This window comes from Lepidochelys kempii, chromosome 26, assembly GCF_965140285.1.
Source record: "Lepidochelys kempii isolate rLepKem1 chromosome 26, rLepKem1.hap1, whole genome shotgun sequence".
NCBI classification, from domain to species: Eukaryota; Metazoa; Chordata; order Testudines; family Cheloniidae; genus Lepidochelys; species Lepidochelys kempii.
This window is the reverse complement of record NC_136405.1, coordinates 15401379-15419870: the sequence shown is the minus strand read 5'-3', so window position 1 is coordinate 15419870 and position 18492 is coordinate 15401379. Positions and strand designations below refer to the sequence as shown.

The 18492-nt window shown below is 54.8% G+C and overlaps 1 protein-coding gene across 5 annotated transcripts in view; it reads right to left on the bottom strand.

Moving 5' to 3' along the window:
• Positions 1 to 16122, bottom strand: part of MAT2A (methionine adenosyltransferase 2A) — a 34056-nt gene extending 17934 nt beyond the window's left edge. For 4 of the 5 annotated variants that reach the window (XM_073325145.2, XM_073325148.2, XM_073325149.1 and 1 more), the window contains exons 1-8: positions 15948 to 16122; positions 13150 to 13227; positions 12904 to 13026; positions 12619 to 12731; positions 12346 to 12489; positions 11873 to 12091; positions 11277 to 11459; positions 10413 to 10546 (exon numbers count right to left, since the gene is read on the bottom strand). In XM_073325145.2, the coding sequence (XP_073181246.1) occupies positions 10413 to 10546; positions 11277 to 11459; positions 11873 to 12091; positions 12346 to 12489; positions 12619 to 12731; positions 12904 to 13026; positions 13150 to 13227; positions 15948 to 16038 (1085 nt within the window). In that variant the 5' untranslated portion in view covers positions 16039 to 16122. Of the gene's footprint in view, positions 1 to 7865; positions 9467 to 10412; positions 10547 to 11276; positions 11460 to 11872; positions 12092 to 12345; positions 12490 to 12618; positions 12732 to 12903; positions 13027 to 13149; positions 13228 to 15947 lie in introns of those variants that run through there. The other variant, XM_073325147.1, reaches the window with a different exon arrangement.
• Between the last annotated feature and the right edge of the window lie 2370 nt (positions 16123 to 18492).

Genomic DNA, 18492 nt, shown 5'->3' with positions numbered 1-18492 from the left:
GGGCTGTTCCCTGTGCACTGCCTGTGGGATGGGGTTACCGGCAGCCTAGCTTCCCGTCCACACTGGCTCTGCCTCCCCTGCCAAAGAGTTTGCGTGGGGCGGGGGTTGGAGCACAGGATGTGGGTGCGGCTCTGCTGGAAAGTTGCCCTGTCTGGGTGTGTCAGTTTCCCGGTCTCTTCCGCAGTACCAGAGCTGTTGGGCTGGCTGCAGGAGTGGCTGGGGGAGTTCTCCAGCCTGAACCATGCTGCAGTGTGCCCTCTCTGTGCTGCTGGGCACGGGGGGCTGAGGCGTGGGGCAGGACTCCAGACTCTCCTGAGCGTGTTTAGCTGACTTGCCTTGTGGCTGCAGCCTGGTCTCTGTGTCCCCCAATGCCTATAGGAGCCCTCCACAAGAAAGGCAGCTCAGCCTCTTGCTTTTAACTGCAACCCCCCTCTCCCCCCGAGGTCCTGCCCCCCACCCAGGCTCCTGCTCCTACCCAGCTGCGGATCCCCACACCATGAGTGTCCTGTGTGGGTGCCAGAGGAGGCTCTGTGCCCTTCCCTGCCCTGCGGGTAGGTGCTGTGGGGGTGAAGCTCTGTGGAAGGCACTGCAGGGCACGGTTACCCCTTGGCCTGCGCACAAGCGAGCTCCCTGCCATGCAGCCTGCCCTGCAGGGAACAGGCAGCGACCCCCAGAGCTGCCTCCTGGCAGCAAGTGTTGCCGGAGCCCCCCAGCCTGGGCGTTTTGCATCGGCGCAGGGCTGGGCGCTGGGAGTGACACAGCAGAGCTGGTTACAAACCTGACCTGCTCTCTGGTGCTGCTGACTCCATCTCCAGCTGCCCCGACTTCCATGGTGTTTTCAACCCTCCTGCCACTCCCCATGGCACCCCCCCCACTGAGCCCCTCTGCCCCCTAGCACCATGTGCCTCTATCAGATTCCAGCTTTCAGGCCTGTGCCCACTGGTGCTCTTGTCCAGCCGTGAGGGGGGGCCTGGCAGTGCCATGGGCTCTGTAAGGCTGGTGGGGAGCGGGGCAAAGGTTCTAGCCAGGCTGTGGGAGACACAAACCTGCCCTCCTCCCACCCCCACCATTAAAGGAACCCCACAGGAGGCAGCTCCCTGGCTCCGTCACAGTGTGACTCCAGCCAGCCCCCCAACCCCTCAAAGGGGCTGGTTCCTGGGAGCCAGAGAGCTCACTGCCCCTGGGTGGGGGTGCAGCAGGGCAGGACTCACCACTGCGGCCTAGACAGGTTTTGCTGTGGGGTGGGAGTGCAGGATTGGGCCCCCCCAGCACTGTCTCTGGCTGGACCCTCCCCCCACACACCTGGGGGCAAGATCATCCTCCCACTGCTGTCAGCCCTGCTCACCTGGAGCAATCAGGGGCAGCCAAGGCAGAGAAAGTCCCTCGAGGACTGTTTGGATGAAGATGGCTCCAAGAAAGAGGCTTAAAGGCTTTAGCTTGGGCTGGGGGTAGCTAAGTGGAGCAGGAGGCCACAGGCTGCCTGCGCGGCCCCAGGTCAGCAGCACTGGGAGGCTCAGGCCCCCTCGGCACGGACAGCATTAGCCGGCCTTAGAGCAGTCGGGCCTGGAAGCCAGGACACCAGGGTTCTATTCCTGGCTCTGAGACAACTGCGGTCCAGGGGTCAGAGCGGGTGGGGGCAGGGAGACAGGGTGCCTGGGTTCAGGGCAGCAACACTCAGTACAGCTTCAGACAGGCGTAGCCCTGTGACTCAAACAGCCCTTAAAGCCTTTCTCCCGGGCAGCTCGGTCTCTCTCCAGGCGCTGTGGGTCACTGACGGTCCCTTTACCTATTACAGGAAGTGGCCCAAATCCCTCTGCTGGGGGAAGCCTGGGGCAGGGACAGCAGGGGCCTGTGAGTGACAGGCACTGGCGGAGCTGGGGGGGATCAGAGGAGCATGGTTGCTGGATCAGGCCCATGCCAGTTATGTGTAGGTGCTGTTTGCCTGCAGGCTGGGCTTTCTCCTCACATCCTTGATCCATGAGCTATTCAAGAGCTGGCTCACAGCAGGGCCTGTGTTCACGCCCCAGGGCTGGGTGGTGCCAGAGCTGGGGGCAAGCTGTGGGTCCCTGCCCAGTTTAAACAGACCATCGCTGGTGCAGGATAGGCTGCCCCCTGCCTTGACACGGAGGTTGGCTCTAACAGGAAGGTGCAGTGGGGCCTGGGTGGAGCCAGAGCCCACCAGTGCCCAGAGAGGACAGGACCCAGCTGAGCAGGGAGGCCTGGTTCAGCTGAATAAGGGAGCAGGCAGGCTGGGCTGGCAGAGTGCAAACGTCACCATCACTGTACAGGGCTGGCCCTCGCCGCTGTTCACTGTGCACCAGCCCTGCCCCCAAGGGGCTTTGGTGGCCAGAGCGCAGCTGGACCAGGCCCTCAGTAGAGGGCTTTGCAAGTGCTGGATCAGCAATCCCATGCTCCACAGGGGCTGGCCTGTACCTCAGCTGGTTACAGACTGCCTGAATTAAACTGAACAGGGGTGTGAAAATGATCTCCCAGGAGCACCCAAGGGCCCTGGGCTGAGCTGCCACCTCTGATTCCATGGGGCGGTGAGGCTGCTGCTCAGTGTGAAGCCAGAACGACTCCTCTGGGGGCCATGGAGTAACTCCGGCCTGACACCAGCACCACTAACCAGGGAGCTGAGGGTTCCCGGCATCTCACCCAAGCTCTGGCCCATGTTTCCCCACTTGTAAAATAAGGCTTCGGAACAGGGGCCTGGTGCCCAGGGCAAAGTGGGGAACAGCTGCGACCAGCTCTGGGGACAGCATGTCCAGCACAAAGAGCTGGCGCTGGCAGAGCCCACCTGTCGCAGCTGTAATACAGTGAGAGCTGCAGCCCTTTCCCCTCAGCCCCCTGACCTGCAGATCAAGTGCTGCTCTGGGCCCCGGAAGGGACGCCCCTTGATGAAGCTCCCCCCACCCCCAAATGCAGGGACACTCCCACCTGTACAAAGCATGGTACCTCCTAGCCAGCCTGTCCTGCTGCCCAAAACCCAGGGATTGCCTCTCCCCCTGCCCCCCTTTGACTAGTTTCTGTCCTGGTGGCTGTGCCGTTCCCTGGGATGGATTGGGGGTGAGATCTGCCCTGAACACTGGCCCATAGGAAAGGATTCCTGGCTGCTTAAAGCCCAGGGCTGGACAGCAGGACAGTCCCGCTGTAGCCCTGGCTCTGCCCTGACTCAGACAGTCTGCAACTTGGCCATAACCCTGAGCTCCAGGGCACATGCAGAGGCGTGGCTCCCTGACGTGCATGGAACACATGCCCAGAGCCTATTAGCAGCCACCCTCTCCCGCAGCCAGATCCTGTCATAAATATAAAGCAAAGGGTAACAACCTTTCTGTATGTAGTAAAATAAAATTCCTCTTGGCCAGAGGTACAGAATCCCCTTATGTGTAAGGGGTTAATCCGTTCAATTAACCTGGCTGGCACCTGACCAGAAGGACCAATGGGGAAAGAAGATACTTTCGAAAGGGGGGGGGGGGGGTGAGACTTTGTTTTTGTGCTCTCCCGGCAGAGACCAAGCAAGTAATCCAGGTCCTACTGAAATGATACATGTAAGATTACAGAAATAGTAAATAGCAAGGAATGCATTAGATTATCTTTTGTATTAGCATGTGAATTTTCCCTGTGGTAAGAGGGAGGTTTATCCCTGTTTTTTTTATAACTTTAAAGTTTTGCCTACAGGGAATCCTCTGTGTTTTAAGTCTTACTACCCTGTAAAATTACCTCCCATCCTGATTTTACAGTGGTGCTTCTTTTAACTTTTTTTTCTTTATTATAAAGTTCTGTTTAAGAATCTGATTGGGTTTTAGTGTCCTAAAAACCCAAGGGTCTGGTCTGTGCTCACCTTGTTTACCTAGCTGGTTGGTAGATTATTCTCAAGCCTCCCCGGGAAAGGGGGTGAAGAGGCTGGGGGAGGGGGGGGGAGAAATATTTTGGGGAAACAGGAATTCCAAGTGGTCCTTTTCCTGAATCTGTCTAACTCACTTGGTGGTGGCAGCAGTACTCATCCAAGGACAAGGAAGAATTTGTGCCTTGGGGAAGTTTTTAACCTAAACTGGCAAAAATAAGCATAGGGGGTCTTTCATGCAGGTCCCCCCCATCTGTACCCTAGAGTTCAGAGTGGGGAGGGAACCCTGACAGACCCCCTCTCTCACCAGCTTGTAGAAAGCCTCTTAGCTAGGTCATCCCGTTACCCCCTGGCCACACATTATGCTCTGGCCCTGACAGCAGACAGACCCAGATCTGGCCAGCAAGCTTAGAGAGCTGGCCTGACCACCACAGTAGCAAAGTGTCACATGCTCATTAATGAATTCATTCTCAAAGCCCCCCTGCAGGGAAGGAGGAATCATCAGTCTTCCAGCAGGGAAACTGAGGCTCCAGGACACACTTGCTCACTATCCCATAGGTCAGTGGCAGGGCTAGGGTACTGGCCTGGGTTCTAGTCCTAACTACAGACACAGGCTGGTGGGTGTCTATTAACATGAAAAATCCCCCTCCTCCCCCAGGCAACAGCTCATTCATAAGCACCCTTTGCTTTCACCGCTGTGGTCCAGGACCAGTTCAGCCTGAAATGCTCAAATAGCCAAAGGGCTGCCTTTTATTTAGTCCCTCCCTTTTATCATCTTCTACTTCCTGTTTTCACCACTCCCTTCCCAGCAGCTGGCTTCAAATCAGCCGACAGCTCCCTAGCCCAAAGTTTCCTTTTGAGTCCGGAAGCTTTGACCCCAAGTCTTGGGGTGGGGTATTGGGGTGTCACGAGACTGAATCAGTTTTAACAGGCACAGCTCTGCATACAAGAACCACAACAGCTCACATTTACTGCAAGCTACTTAGCTACCTTGACAAAAATCTTCACTTCCAGCATTTAACAGCACTATAGCATGGAGGAATGGCTGCTTCACATAACACTGGCCCCACTTCAAATGGGGCCATAGTTCTTGGCCAATGTGTCTGACTTGCTCAAAACACCGACCTCTGCAAGACTCTGGCCCTATTACAACAAAGGCAGGCATTTCTTGCTTAAGGTGAGCCATGTTTTCTTTCAAGGGGGCCATTTAGTGTCACAGGGTAGCACATCCATCAGCAAGGAGTGATATGAACTTCAGGACCAGAAGGGAGAGCACCAACTTGAAATCAAAAGGCAATGCATCAGAAGTAGATTCTGCTGCTACCTCTGTGTCCTGACAAGCATAACTCCTTCACTCTTCAAAGGATTCCTTAGTCCCTGCTGCTATAAATGACCCACAAACTAGAGGGGGTTCCAGACACAAGCTCAATAGGAAAACTCAGACTGAAGCGTCAAATGCTCATGTAAGCTAGATAGTTACTGTGCTCTAAGGTGTCCCTTGTAACACTAGTAGGTGTGTATTTAACCAGAGCAATCGGATGTAGGTTTGGGTGCCTTTTTCAATGGCAGTCATCTTTGCAACACAACTCAGAACCTTTCAGTGACACCAGCTGTAACTTCACCAAGTCACTTACATTAGCTATTTCAAATGACTAATTACTGTTTGTTTATAATTAAGACAACATGTAACAAGTGATACTATGTATTACTGCAAACTGCTCTCCAGCCCCTGGGAGCAGAGCTGAGCCCAGAGAGCCCATGTCAGGCCTGTGCCCAGTAGGTAAGGGCAAGCACAATCTTCCCCCTTTAGCAATGTGGTTCTCAAAGTTTTGTACTAGTCAGTGACCCTTTCACATGGCAAGCCTGAGTACAACCCCCCCTTATACATGAAACACACCTTTTCATAAATTTAAAACCATTATAAATGCTGGAGGCAAAGCAGGGTTCTGGGTGGAGGCTGACAGCTCACAACCCCCCATGTAATAACCTTGCGACCCCCTGAGGGGTCCCAAACCCCAGTTTGAGAACACCTGCTCTAGCAGGAAGAAATCGAGATCAGTCATGAGCCACCTTTTCTGAGAAAGCTCATGGCAGCTGATGGGTTAACAGACATAACTACCTTCTACACATTACATCTCACAAAGCAGTGGATGTATTGTATCTTGACTTTAGCAAAGCTTTTGACACGGTCTCCCACAGTATTCTTGTCAGCAAGTTAAAGAAGTATGGGCTGGATGAATGTACTATAAGGTGGGTAGAAAGTTGGCCAGATTGTCGGGCTCAACAGGTAGTGATCAACGGCTCCATATCTAGTTGGCAGCCGGTGTCAAGTGGAGTGCCCCAGGGGGTCGGTCCTGGGGCCGGTTTTGTTCAATATCTTCATAAATGATCTGGAGGATGGTGTGGATTGCACTCTCAGCAAATTTGCGGATGATACTAAACTGGGAGGAGTGGTAGATACGCTGGAGGGCAGGGTTAGGATACAGAGGGACCTAGACAAATTGGAGGATTGGGCCAAAAGAAATCTGATGAGGTTCAATAAGGATAAGTGCAGGGTCCTGCACTTAGGACGGAAGAACCCAATGCACAGCGACCGACTAGGGACCAAATGGCTAGGCAGCACTTCTGCGGAAAAGGACCTCGGGGTGACAGTGGACGAGAAGCTGGATATGAGTCAGCAGTGTGCCCTTGTTGCCAAGAAGGCCAATGGCATTTTGGGATGTATAAGTAGGGGCATAGCGAGCAGATCGAGGGACGTGATTGTCCCCCTCTATTCGACATTGGTGAGCCCTCATCTGGAGTACTGTGTCCAGTTTTGGGCCCCACACTACAAGAAGGGTGTGGATAAATTGGAAAGAGTCCAGCGAAGGGCAACAAAAATGATTAGGGGTCTGGAACACATGACTTATGAGGAGAGGCTGAGGGAACTGGGATTGTTTAGTCTGCGGAAGAGAAGAATGAGGGGGGATTTGATAGCTGCTTTCAACTACCTGAGAGGTTGTTCCAGAGAGGATGGTTCTAGACTATTCTCAGTGGTGGAAGAGGACAGGACAAGGAGTAATGGTCTCAAGTTGCAGTGGGGGAGGTTTAGATTGGATATTAGGAAAAATTTTCACTAGGAGGGTGGTGAAACACTGGAATGCGTTACCTAGGGAGGTGGTGGAATCTCCTTCCTTAGAAGTTTTTAAGGTCAGGCTTGACAAAGCCCTGGCTAGGATGATTTATTTGGGGATGGGTCCTGCTTTTGAGCAGGGGGTTGGACTAGATGACCTCCTGAGGTCCCTTCCAACCCTGATATTCTATGAAGAGCTTGTACAGCCCCCACTCAGGCTGCCCTACAGATCATGGATGTTGTATTTAACCTGACAGGACAGCAGGCCACAAGGCACATGCTGGAGTTGGGCTAAATTATAGTTAAATGACTTTTTTAAACCCAAAGCACCCCTAGCAGTGACAGTCTCCATTAACTGCTGCATCACTACAGCGGGCAGTGTAAGGCACTCAGGGGTAGTGGGTATTTAGTGACACCTGGGAGTTCAGTGCCTGATCAAATTGCACAGTCCTAGCTGCACTTTGAGGCCACCACCTGTACTGGCATAAACCAGGGTTGCAAGAGGGGGCCCTAGCCAGTCTGGTATCAGTAACAGATTGTACCATACCCCTGGAGATCAGTACTAGGAGCAGTCCCTGAACAGACCACAACACAGGCTGAATTTCACTGTAGGCTTGGATCACAACCATCCTGCCCCCCATGCTTCTCCTACCCACCTCAGTTATAAATCAGGAGAAGCGGCGAGTTGGAAGTTCTATCCCCAGCCTTAAACTAAGGCACTAGTCTTTCCACAGCAGGGCAAACAACTGGCCTTGAGGAAGCCATCCTCCTCTGTCCCCCAGCCCCAGATTGGGTTCCCCTTCCCACAGATGTGACCCCACCATGACTCCAGCCAAGCTATGAGCATGTGCTTGGCTATGCCCACCTAAACATGATGCATTGTTCCAGATAAAGTTTGAGCAGAGACCCTTAAGGTAGAACCTAGCACTTTATTCAGATCTTCAGTTAATTGGTGGGATTTGAAGAAGCAGACATACGTAATAAACCTCCACAAAAATAGATCACGAAAGGCACTTTCCACTCAAGGCAGAGGCCATGGGATAAGCATGTAAACAAGCTGGCTTCTCTGTACAACACCAGCCAAATCAGCTTCTCCCATGGCCAGTTGCCCTAGCTTTGCCCTCCCCCTTATGTTTACACCAGCCAGACCCCCTGTAGGTGTGACCCAAGGTTTTTCTGTAGGACACCTTGGCCTATCAGGGAATGCTGGAAACATGGCAAGGAATCATGGTGTCCAAAACAAAAAAAGAAGTGTTAAAAAGCTGCCATCTGAGCCAAGGGCTTCTCTGTACTCACACCCTGCCCCAGAGAACAATAAATAAGCAATTAGAAAAATGTTCAAGTATGAAGGGTTATTTTTGCCATCTCTCCTCCCCTCCAAATGCACCTGTGGCTCTGAAGGAAGCTGGCTTCTCTGTAGCTACGCCAGCCGTTCAGAGCACGAATTGGACCTGGCTTTGAAAATAAAACAAAGTTTAAAAACCCAGGAGGAGTTCTGTGCAGTGTGGAATTCTCCAGCTTTCTTATAAAGAAAAAAATTACTCTGGTACCAAAGTGTTCAGCCTACAGACCTCGGTACTGCCTGGGGACTTCTCTGTAGTACATCCCCAGGCTGCCAAGGGCCCGTTTGTTAGACAGGAGATGGTGAGGTTTGGCTAGTGCTGAAACCATGCATAGGATTGATTATCTTTTTAAAAACCTTATTACGTACGTCCTCCAAGAAAGACAGCTGAAAGTGGAGAGGTTAAAATCTGGTGCTACTCCAGGTGGAATTAAGAGCATAAAGCACCACAAGTGGGTAGAGCAAGAACTGCCTTTGAATAAAAACCGCGGCAGGCTGGAGCTCATGCAAGGCTAGTCTGCCAGGGGGAAGCGCTCCCAGACAAAAGCTACATAGTCAGACTGACCAGGTTACGGGGACTAGAGGCTTTACATTCTTAGACACCACAAAAATCATGCAGCTCAACAGGGCTGGGGCTGGACAGATGCTATAATGAACCACAGATTCCACAGGCATGTTACAAGGGCAATTTCTCAGTCAGCATTTGAAGGGGAAATTCACTGCAGTTCTTAGACTTTCAGGGTTAGGTTCGTGGGCATACAACAGATCCAATCTTAAAGCATCATTTACTAGACAGACTGATGTCTGCTCATCTCTAGGCAGTTACACAGATAGCTTGTGCTCACTAGTTCCACTAATAGAGTGAGCACGATGCCAGAAATAGGAAGAGAGAATCTAACTCGTGGTCCCCATAGAATTAATAGCCATGGCAATGGACGAAGTTTGCTGAGTAAGAGCTGAACAGGAGGACAGGATAAAGTTAGGGAAGAGGGGCTCTTTCCCCCAGAGCCTGAAAGCTTCTCTGTAGCCTACGCCAACAGGTCTGGGGAGAAAAGCCTAACACTTTCAATATTTTAGCTTTTTGGGCAACTCCCATGGGAAGCTGTCCCTACCAAAGTGGCCATAGGCTGCGGTCCTCTGATAAATGGGCTTCTTCAGATCCAGATCCCTGGAATATACAAGTCCTTAACTTAATACAGAGCATTCAATCACAAGCAAAGCAAAACAAGAGACAGTTTTCAGAAGCTCTGGTTTAGGTGAAGTTTTTTGACTCAGCAGGGGCAAGTCATGGAGGCAGACACTCCGTTGGTGGAGCAGGCTTGGAACTGCATGCGCTGTGTGGGAGGCCAAGACACCTTCCACCTTGCTGTAAACCCAGACTCAATGCAACTGGATTCATTCACTGACTTGGAGCCGCCTCTCTTCCCCTCGCTTCCTTTTAAGAATCAGTTGTCGTTTCTCAGGCTGCTTTGTTTTTTAGACCGTGTCCTAGACACTTAGCTAGTTGCAGTCCAGTCTGAACTCATCCTGAGAAACTACAAGCGTCCAATCTCACATGAGGTCATATGATACTTACCCCCTTAGAGGGCTACAGCACATCAGGACCTGGTGATCCATTTGGTGGAACCACTTATCTCTTCTGTTTAAGCAGCTCTTGTCCTAGCCCAATGGCTGCTTCTGACTTTAAATCGGATGCTTCCAGCACAGGTTGCAAAACAGGCATGAATGCAAACAGCAGCTCAACATTGCACCCAAAAGATTTGCTAAGATGGTTAGGCACCCAAGTCCTGCTATAGAATGCAGGATTTTGAGTCCAGGAGCATTTAGCACCCAATCCAAAGGCAGCCTCAGCCTTCAAGCACCATTAGTGCTCTCCGATACTTAATCCGAGAGGCCACCTGCTTGGTTACAGAGATGGGGTTAGCTACCAGAGGCAGTCCAGCGTGGACAAGCGCACTTCTACTGTTAGCGTGACATGGTAAGGAATCAATTCCAGCAGCATTTGTACCATCAGTCTAGCCCTGGTCTTTCATTCCCTACTCATTAGTGGCTTCAGATTTACCTACAAGCAAGTAGGGAGCTATTCCCCCCTCTGCATGCATTACCATCTTTACCTGACAATAACCCCAGGGCGGAGGTCAAAGTTCTTCTTCACAATCTCTAGCAGCTCCCGCTCACTCTTTGGAGAAGTGCCATAGTGGAAAATGGAGATGGACAGTGGGTGGGACACTCCAATCGCATAGGAGACCTGAGGGCAAAGGACAGTTTAAACACCTCAGAGGACTTGCTGGAGCAGATGACCATGTGGCCCCCCCGTCTAACACTCCCTCACCCCACATTCTGAAGGGGTACTTTGATCCTAGTAATGCAGGGGCTCATCTACCCACTCAAATACTTCCAACAACTGTACCTCCACTCTCATTCTACATGCCAGTTACAGTAGTTACAAGAATGATCAGCTCTCCGTTCAGCTGCTCTGAAGGTATGACCCTGTTCATATTACTCTCTACACTGGCCAAACTCCCCTTCGGATCTTACCTTCTATTCCTGGGTTTTTCTTTGCTCTATTCTCTCTCTAGAGTCTATCCTGGAAGGGACACCCAAGCAGTGCAGCACACTGCAAGTTGGTCACTGCAGCAATGCAGATAACGATCCATTGCGTTCTAGGTTATTACTCCTTGGTTTGGAGAGGATTGTCTATACAACCAAGAATAGCAGTTGCACTCCCACGGCAAGCTTCAGTTATTCACCACCCTCACTGTCAGCTGCCTTCCAAATGCCATCCCACCAGCTTGTGCTGATGGAAAAAATGGGCTTCCCAGTACAGCTAGCCACACCCCTTTCTTCCCTTGGCACAGCAGCCCCAAAGATCTTTGGCTCAATACGGCTTTAAAGGGAGACCCTGCCAGCCATCAATACCACCAGTAAATCCATCTCATTTACGAACATCCCTCTCCAAACTTGAGGCCAAGCCATACCTGGACAAGCACTCTCCTACACAGGCCAGCCTTGACGAGGGACTTGGCTACCCAACGAGCAGCATAAGCAGCAGAACGGTCCACTTTGGTGTAATCTTTCCCCGAGAAAGCACCTCCTCCATGAGCACCCCAGCCGCCATAGGTGTCAACGATGATCTTCCGGCCAGTCAAGCCAGCATCTCCCTGGAATTAACAACCCCCATTAAACTGGACTCCATTTAGAAACACCTCAGTTTAGAGCACAATAGCCACTGCTTACACTAACTTAAAGCCTAATCCTTGCATGCACTGAAGACAATGTTTCACTTTAAGCGTAACTGTACAAATGGCAGCTGAACTATACCAGCTCCACTTGCTCCAATACTCTCGTTTGTTGAGAAGCGTTTACTCCACTGAGCTCTGCAGAGCCATTAGTTCTGGGGGAGAAAACTGGCTTGTAAGTCTGCACTGGAGGCCCCCATTAGCCTGGCTATGATCCCATACTGCTAGAGACGGGGAGTTTTGGAAGACTGGTCACCCTCAATGCCTGCATGTAGACTAGACACACCCAAGTGAAACACACAAGTCCATTCCTTGGAGGATTGAATCAGTCTTACCTGGGGACCACCGATGACAAAGCGGCCACTTGGCTGCAGGTGGTAGATTGTATCATCATCCAGGTATTTTGCAGGCACAACAGCTTTGATCACTTTCTCCTTTAGGGCATCCCTCATCTCATCCAAGCAGACCTCTTCATCATGTTGAACCGATATGACAATCGTGTGGACTCTAATAGGGATGACAGCGCCACGGTCCTGCATGTACTGCACAGTCACCTGAAAGGATACCCCAGACCCGGAGAAGAAAACCAAGTCAGGGACAAGCACATCTACAGCAGATCCTAATAGGGGACAGCAGTGCTCTCCATACCCTCCAGACTGCTAAGTAGGAATGAGAATACAGTCTAGTTTCGTTTCATTATCGGTCCTCCCCCCCCCACAAAGGCAGAAATTCATTCTGCTCTTAGCTTACTAGAACCAGGCTCTCTCGCACATGCCCATACTGCAGTGTATGACAAGGCTCCACTTACCTGAGTTTTAGAGTCGGGTCGCAGCCAGGGCAGGGTGCCATTGCGACGCAGGTCTGCCAGCTTGGCATTCAGCTTGTGCGCTAGGACAATGGTCAAGGGCATGCACTCCTCAGTTTCATCTGTAGCATAACCGAACATCAAGCCCTATGGGAGAGAAGAGGGGTCTGAAACCTCAACTTCAACAGAACCAGCTATTGACAAGTGCCAAGTATTGTCCTATAAACAAGAAAACATTTCTGCAAGCTGGGAAACAGCTGTTACTAGAATACTAACCTGGTCCCCAGCACCAATATCCTCTTCACTCCTGTCTAGATGGACTCCCTGGGCAATATCAGGAGACTGCTGCTCCAAGGCTACCAGCACATTGCAAGTCTTGTAATCAAACCCTAAAACACAGCAGAATCTCAGATTCACAGAATACCTGCACCGTCCAGCTACTCCTAGAAAGTTTATAATTTGTTCCTTAGAACACCTAGCAAATTGGTTACAGATACTTTTAGAAGCCAAAGCTAGAAAAAAAGCTTCCCAAACCTAGAACAAGGGGCATGAGGCACTTACCTTTAGAAGAATCATCATAACCAACATGCTTGATTGTATCACGCACAACTTTCTGGTAGTCAACAGCAGCTCTGGATGTGATCTCACCGGCCAGGAGGATCATCCCAGTCTTTGCAACAGTTTCTAGAAGAGAATAAAAGGATATTCATCAACTTCAGTGTCACTCAAAGAAACAGCTCTCCTAAGGTAACAAAAGTGCATCTAATAGGTGAAATTCCTCCCCTTTTCTAGGCTAGGTATCCTCACCACAAGCAACTTTGGCATCTGGATCCTGTTTAAGGTGGGCATCAAGGACAGCATCACTGATTTGGTCACAGATTTTATCTGAAAAGAAATCAAACAGCCAATCACTCTCAATGCACAGTGTATCTCACTGAATCCCTTTCTCTTTCCGCTCAATATGTTTAACTTCAGCCAATTCTGGGAGTCTCCATGCCAATTTGTCAACAGAAAGCAACAACTGCAGTGTTACACAACACCAGGCAGAAGTGTTATCTTACACTGTAATTTCCTGTCCCTCAGATGCAGCACTTGTCCCATACTATTGAGGTGTTTTGGGGTTTTTTGGGTTAGTGTGGAATCCTAAGCATTTTCTAGTGGAACTTTTAGGATCAAGTTACTCTTATGTCAGGGCTTAAATTTAGCCACTCTTGCTCTCTCTTTGTGATGTATCTATAAGACAGGATTTTGAGTGTGCAATCCCGGCAGCTCTGAATAGGACAATGCACTGCATTGCCAAGGGATTTACTTAAGCACCCACATTACAGCAGCATCTGATCTGCAAGTGGTTCTGCCCTCAAACAGAAGATAACAAATCGAAGATAACAGCTGCAATTTGGTTTGTACAGGTGTTTAATTTTAGAAAACTGCCCTGACAAAATGGCCACTTGCAGCAAGACCACTCTAGATTTGCACATGTGCAGCAAGAGACTGCATGTGCCCAACGTAGCCCCAATGACGGAATTTGAACTTGCAATACTGTAGGCCGTAGTCATGTTGCCAGTAGCCATGGCTGCCAAGAAACAACCAAGTTGTGAGCAGCAAGCAGCCAGCTTGAGACTGCAGAACTGGTTTCAGCTGGTCAGCCAGCCTGCGCATAGCTAGTCGCTCTAGCATGACTGCTGCAGACAATTATTCTAGAGCAACCTGAAACCCCTAAGCACTAAGGGCTTTGCAAGAATTGTTCAAATTCTGTGATGAATAAGCTACTCACTCAGGGCTAAATGTCGTCCTTGACAATGACCTTTCAGATCAGATTTGGAACAGAGTGACAATTTTGTGTGCTGTACAGGAACGAGATGGAATAAAGGAAAGCCTGACACTGAGCTAGCCCCTCCCATCATCTTTAACCCATTCATTCCTCGGATCTTTCACCAGTCACCTTGAACAGCAGAGCTGGAAATGATGTGACAATAAGAATAATTTTCTCGACCACCCAGGGAGGGAAAAAATTCCCCCGGATGTCATTTACAAAACAACACAGTCTTTTACACCTCCAGGAACGATTTGTTTTACTAACAGCCCCCAGGTAATAAAACAGACTAAAGGGAGGATTTAATGACATCACAAAATTTCTGGTTAGGATAACTATGCCAGCATCAATCATTTGAGCACTGCTGTCCCTAGTCCTGTAGTGAAGACAGACTGATATTAGAGGAAGTAGTTTTTGAAACCAGTTCACCTGTTTGGCCAGACCATAACTGGCCAATGGTTAGGAAAAGGTAGTGACTGATACACAGCAAATGCCACTGAACAGTCGATTAAGTTCATTGTGCAATGTGAAAGTGATTTATAATGGACCAGAGAATGGGAATCTAAATAGAACAGGGCCCCAAAATGGAGATTGCAGTCAGAAAAAACACAACGTTGTTATACTGAAACAATGCCAGGACTGAGATAGAACATTCATTCTTTGTCATGGAAATGAAGGAACCTATCAAAAGCCCATTGAGCAGTGACCTCTAAATTGTCCAAAGCAATTCCTCACAGCCTCTGACACTATTTTAGACACTTTCTGCAGTGGGTGAGGAAAGGTAGTGATCGGTGAGCGCTGAAGTCTGAAACACAAGGCTATGCAAGAGAATATACACCATCCGGATTTATGTCTTTATTTAAACCTCAGTTACTGCGTTCAGCACCCACTGAACTCCTCTCTTCCCAGAAATACAGCCCCGGAGCGGGAGACGCGCGGCGCACCCGGCCCTCACAGCACTTGCGGACACAGAGGAGGAACAGGAGTCAAGGGGAGATGAAGGGACTTGCTCGAGGTCACGAAGCAAGTCAGTGACAGAGCTGGGAAGGGAATCCAGGCTGGCAAGTGCGCGGATCGCTGCGGCCTCCCTGCGGGCAGCGCGCTGCGACGGCAGCGCCGAGCACAGCGCGCCCGGGGCGGCTGGGGCTCCCTGCCCCAGGAGAGCGAGCGGCCGCAGGCGGCAGGGACCGGGTGCGAAGGGCCGGTGGGTTTCCGGGACAGCAGCGGCAGGCGAGCAAAGGGACCAGGGGGCTGCAAGGGGCCCCGCGGAACCAGGAGGCACCGGTGGTCTGCGGGGGTCGCTGTACGCGGTAGAAGAGCGGAGGCAAGGTGCTTCGGCGCCCCCCCCGCCCTCCCGGGGCGCCGCGCCGCCCCCCCCCCTCCCGGGGCGCCGCGCCGCCCCCCCTCCCGGGGCGCCGCAGGCTCGAGACCCCCGGGCGACCCTCGCCCGGCTCCGGCACGGGAGGCTGATGGGTCCCATGGCCCGGAGCCACGATCGCCCCCCCCCCCCCCCGCCGCGGCGGACACGGACCGTGGCCGGGGGAGGGACCCGTCCCCGCGCGGGGACCACGTGCCGCCCGGCCGAGCCTGCAATGCGGCGCGCGCCCTCGCGGATAATGGCGGCGGGAGCGCGCGCCCGGCCGAGAGTTTCATCATCCCCCCCCGCCCCCCGCCGCCCAGAGACAGGGCTGCGCCGCGCGTGCACGCGCCGGGCGCTTCCTCCGGAGGAAGAGGTCGCGCGGCCGGGCCGGTTTCCCGCCTCGGAGAACGAAGCCGCGCCCCCGCCCCTCACCTGGGTGCCCCTCCCCCACGGACTCGGAGGTGAAGAGGAAGCTGCCCTCGTCGATGAAGGCCTCGTGGAAACCGTTGATCTGCCCGTTCATGGCGGCACCGGAAGGAAGCGGCGAAAGAAGGAGGACGCTCCGCAGACCTCTGCTCCGCCAGAATGAAAGAAGCGCCTCAGCGGCACCGGTATTTATACGCTCCCGGCCCCGCCCCTGGCAGGCCCCGCCCCGCCCCGCCGCAACGCGCCAATCTCGGGGCGGGCGGGGAGAGCGGATTCGGACTCAACCACACTCCGGGGAAGGGGGCCACGTTACATAATAAATCCCCCCTCCCCCGGCACACCGACCAGCTCGCTCCCAGCCGGAGGGAGGGGATTTCTCATAACGCACCGTAGGGCAAGACGACAATTCCCGTCCTTGACGCGGCCCGGGAGGGCAGCAGAGGGAGGTGCTCCGTCTCCCCCGCGCCTCTGCCACTTGCAGGGGTCCCGGACGAAAGGCACAAGCTCGAGCCGACTGTCGCCGCAGAGAGGCGCCGGAGGGAAGCGCTGCTGCGCAGGCGCAATGAGAGCCTCCCCTCACGCCTGGCCGAGCTGTGACCCTCCCGCCCGCTGCCCGGGAACTTGGAGGGGGAATGTGGCTGATGCGCCTGCGCAGTGTGCCTCGCGCGGTCAGGAGGGCGGCCCTGACCCGCTCTGGCGCCCATCTTGGTTTCCTCTTCGTCCAATCCCCTGAGCAACCAGACCGCCCCCCAGCCCCTCTCCTCCGAGCCCTCCCCCGTGCCCCCCAGCCCTGTACCACGTGCCCGTGCCCCCCCGCCCCCCGTACCACGTGCCCGAACCCCCCCCTCCACCCCCCGTGCCCCCCAGCCCTGTACCACGTGCCCGTGCCCCCCCGCCCCCCGTACCTCGTGCCCGTACCCCCCCTCCACCCCCCGTGCCCCCCAGCCCTGTACCACGTGCCCGTGCCCCCCCGCCCCCCGTACCACGTGCCCGTACCCCCCTGCCCCCGTACCACGTGCCCGTACCCCCCCTCCACCCCTCGTGCCCTCCGGCCCCGTACCACGTACCCGAACCCCCCCGCCCCCCGTACCACGTGCCCAAACCCCCCTCCACCCCCCGTGCGCCCCCGTACCACGTACCCGTCCCCCCGCCCCCGGTGCCCCCCCAGCCCTGTACCACGTACCCGTCCCCCCGCCCCCGTACCACGTGCCCAAACCCCCCTCTACCCCCCGTGCCCCCCAGCCCTGTACCACGTGCCCGTACCCCCCTGCCCCCCGTACCACGTGCCCGTACCCCCCCTCCACCCCTCGTGCCCTCCGGCCCCGTACCACGTACCCGTCCCCCCGCCCCCGTACCACGTGCCCAAACCCCCCTCCACCCCCGTGCCCCCCAGCCCTGTACCACGTACCCGTCCCCCCGCCCCCGGTGCCCCCCCAGCCCTGTACCACGTACCCGTCCCCCCGCCCCCGTACCACGTGCCCAAACCCCCCTCTACCCCCCGTGCCCCCCAGCCCTGTACCACGTGCCCGTACCCCCCTGCCCCCCGTACCACGTGCCCGTACCCCCCCCTCCACCCCTCGTGCCCTCCGGCCCCGTACCACGTACCCGTCCCCCCGCCCCCGTACCACGTGCCCAAACCCCCCTCTACCCCCCGTGCCCCCCAGCCCTGTACCACGTGCCCGTACCCCCCTGCCCCCCGTACCACGTGCCCGTACCCCCCCCTCCACCCCTCGTGCCCTCCGGCCCCGTACCACGTACCCGTCCCCCCGCCCCCGTACCACGTGCCCAAACCCCCCTCCACCCCCGTGCCCCCCAGCCCTGTACCACGTACCCGTCCCCCCGCCCCCGGTGCCCCCCCAGCCCTGTACCACGTACCCGTCCCCCCGCCCCCGTACCACGTGCCCAAACCCCCCTCTACCCCCCGTGCCCCCCAGCCCTGTACCACGTGCCCGTACCCCCCTGCCCCCCGTACCACGTGCCCGTACCCCCCCTCCACCCCTCGTGCCCTCCGGCCCCGTACCACGTACCCGTCCCCCCGCCCCCGTACCACGTGCCCAAACCCCCCTCCACCCCCGTGCCCCCCAGCCCTGTACCACGTACCCGTCCCCCCGCCCCCGGTGCCCCCCCAGCCCTGTACCACGTACCCGTCCCCCCGCCCCCGTACCACGTGCCCAAACCCCCCTCTACCCCCCGTGCCCCCCAGCCCTGTACCACGTGCCCGTACCCCCCTGCCCCCCGTACCACGTGCCCGTACCCCCCCCTCCACCCCTCGTGCCCTCCGGCCCCGTACCACGTACCCGTCCCCCCGCCCCCGTACCACGTGCCCGTACCCCCCTGCCCCCCGTACCACGTGCCCGTACCCCCCCCTCCACCCCTCGTGCCCTCCGGCCCCGTACCACGTACCCGTCCCCCCGCCCCCGTACCACGTGCCCAAACCCCCCTCCACCCCCGTGCCCCCCAGCCCTGTACCACGTACCCGTCCCCCCGCCCCCGGTGCCCCCCCAGCCCTGTACCACGTACCCGTCCCCCCGCCCCCCGTACCACGTGCCCA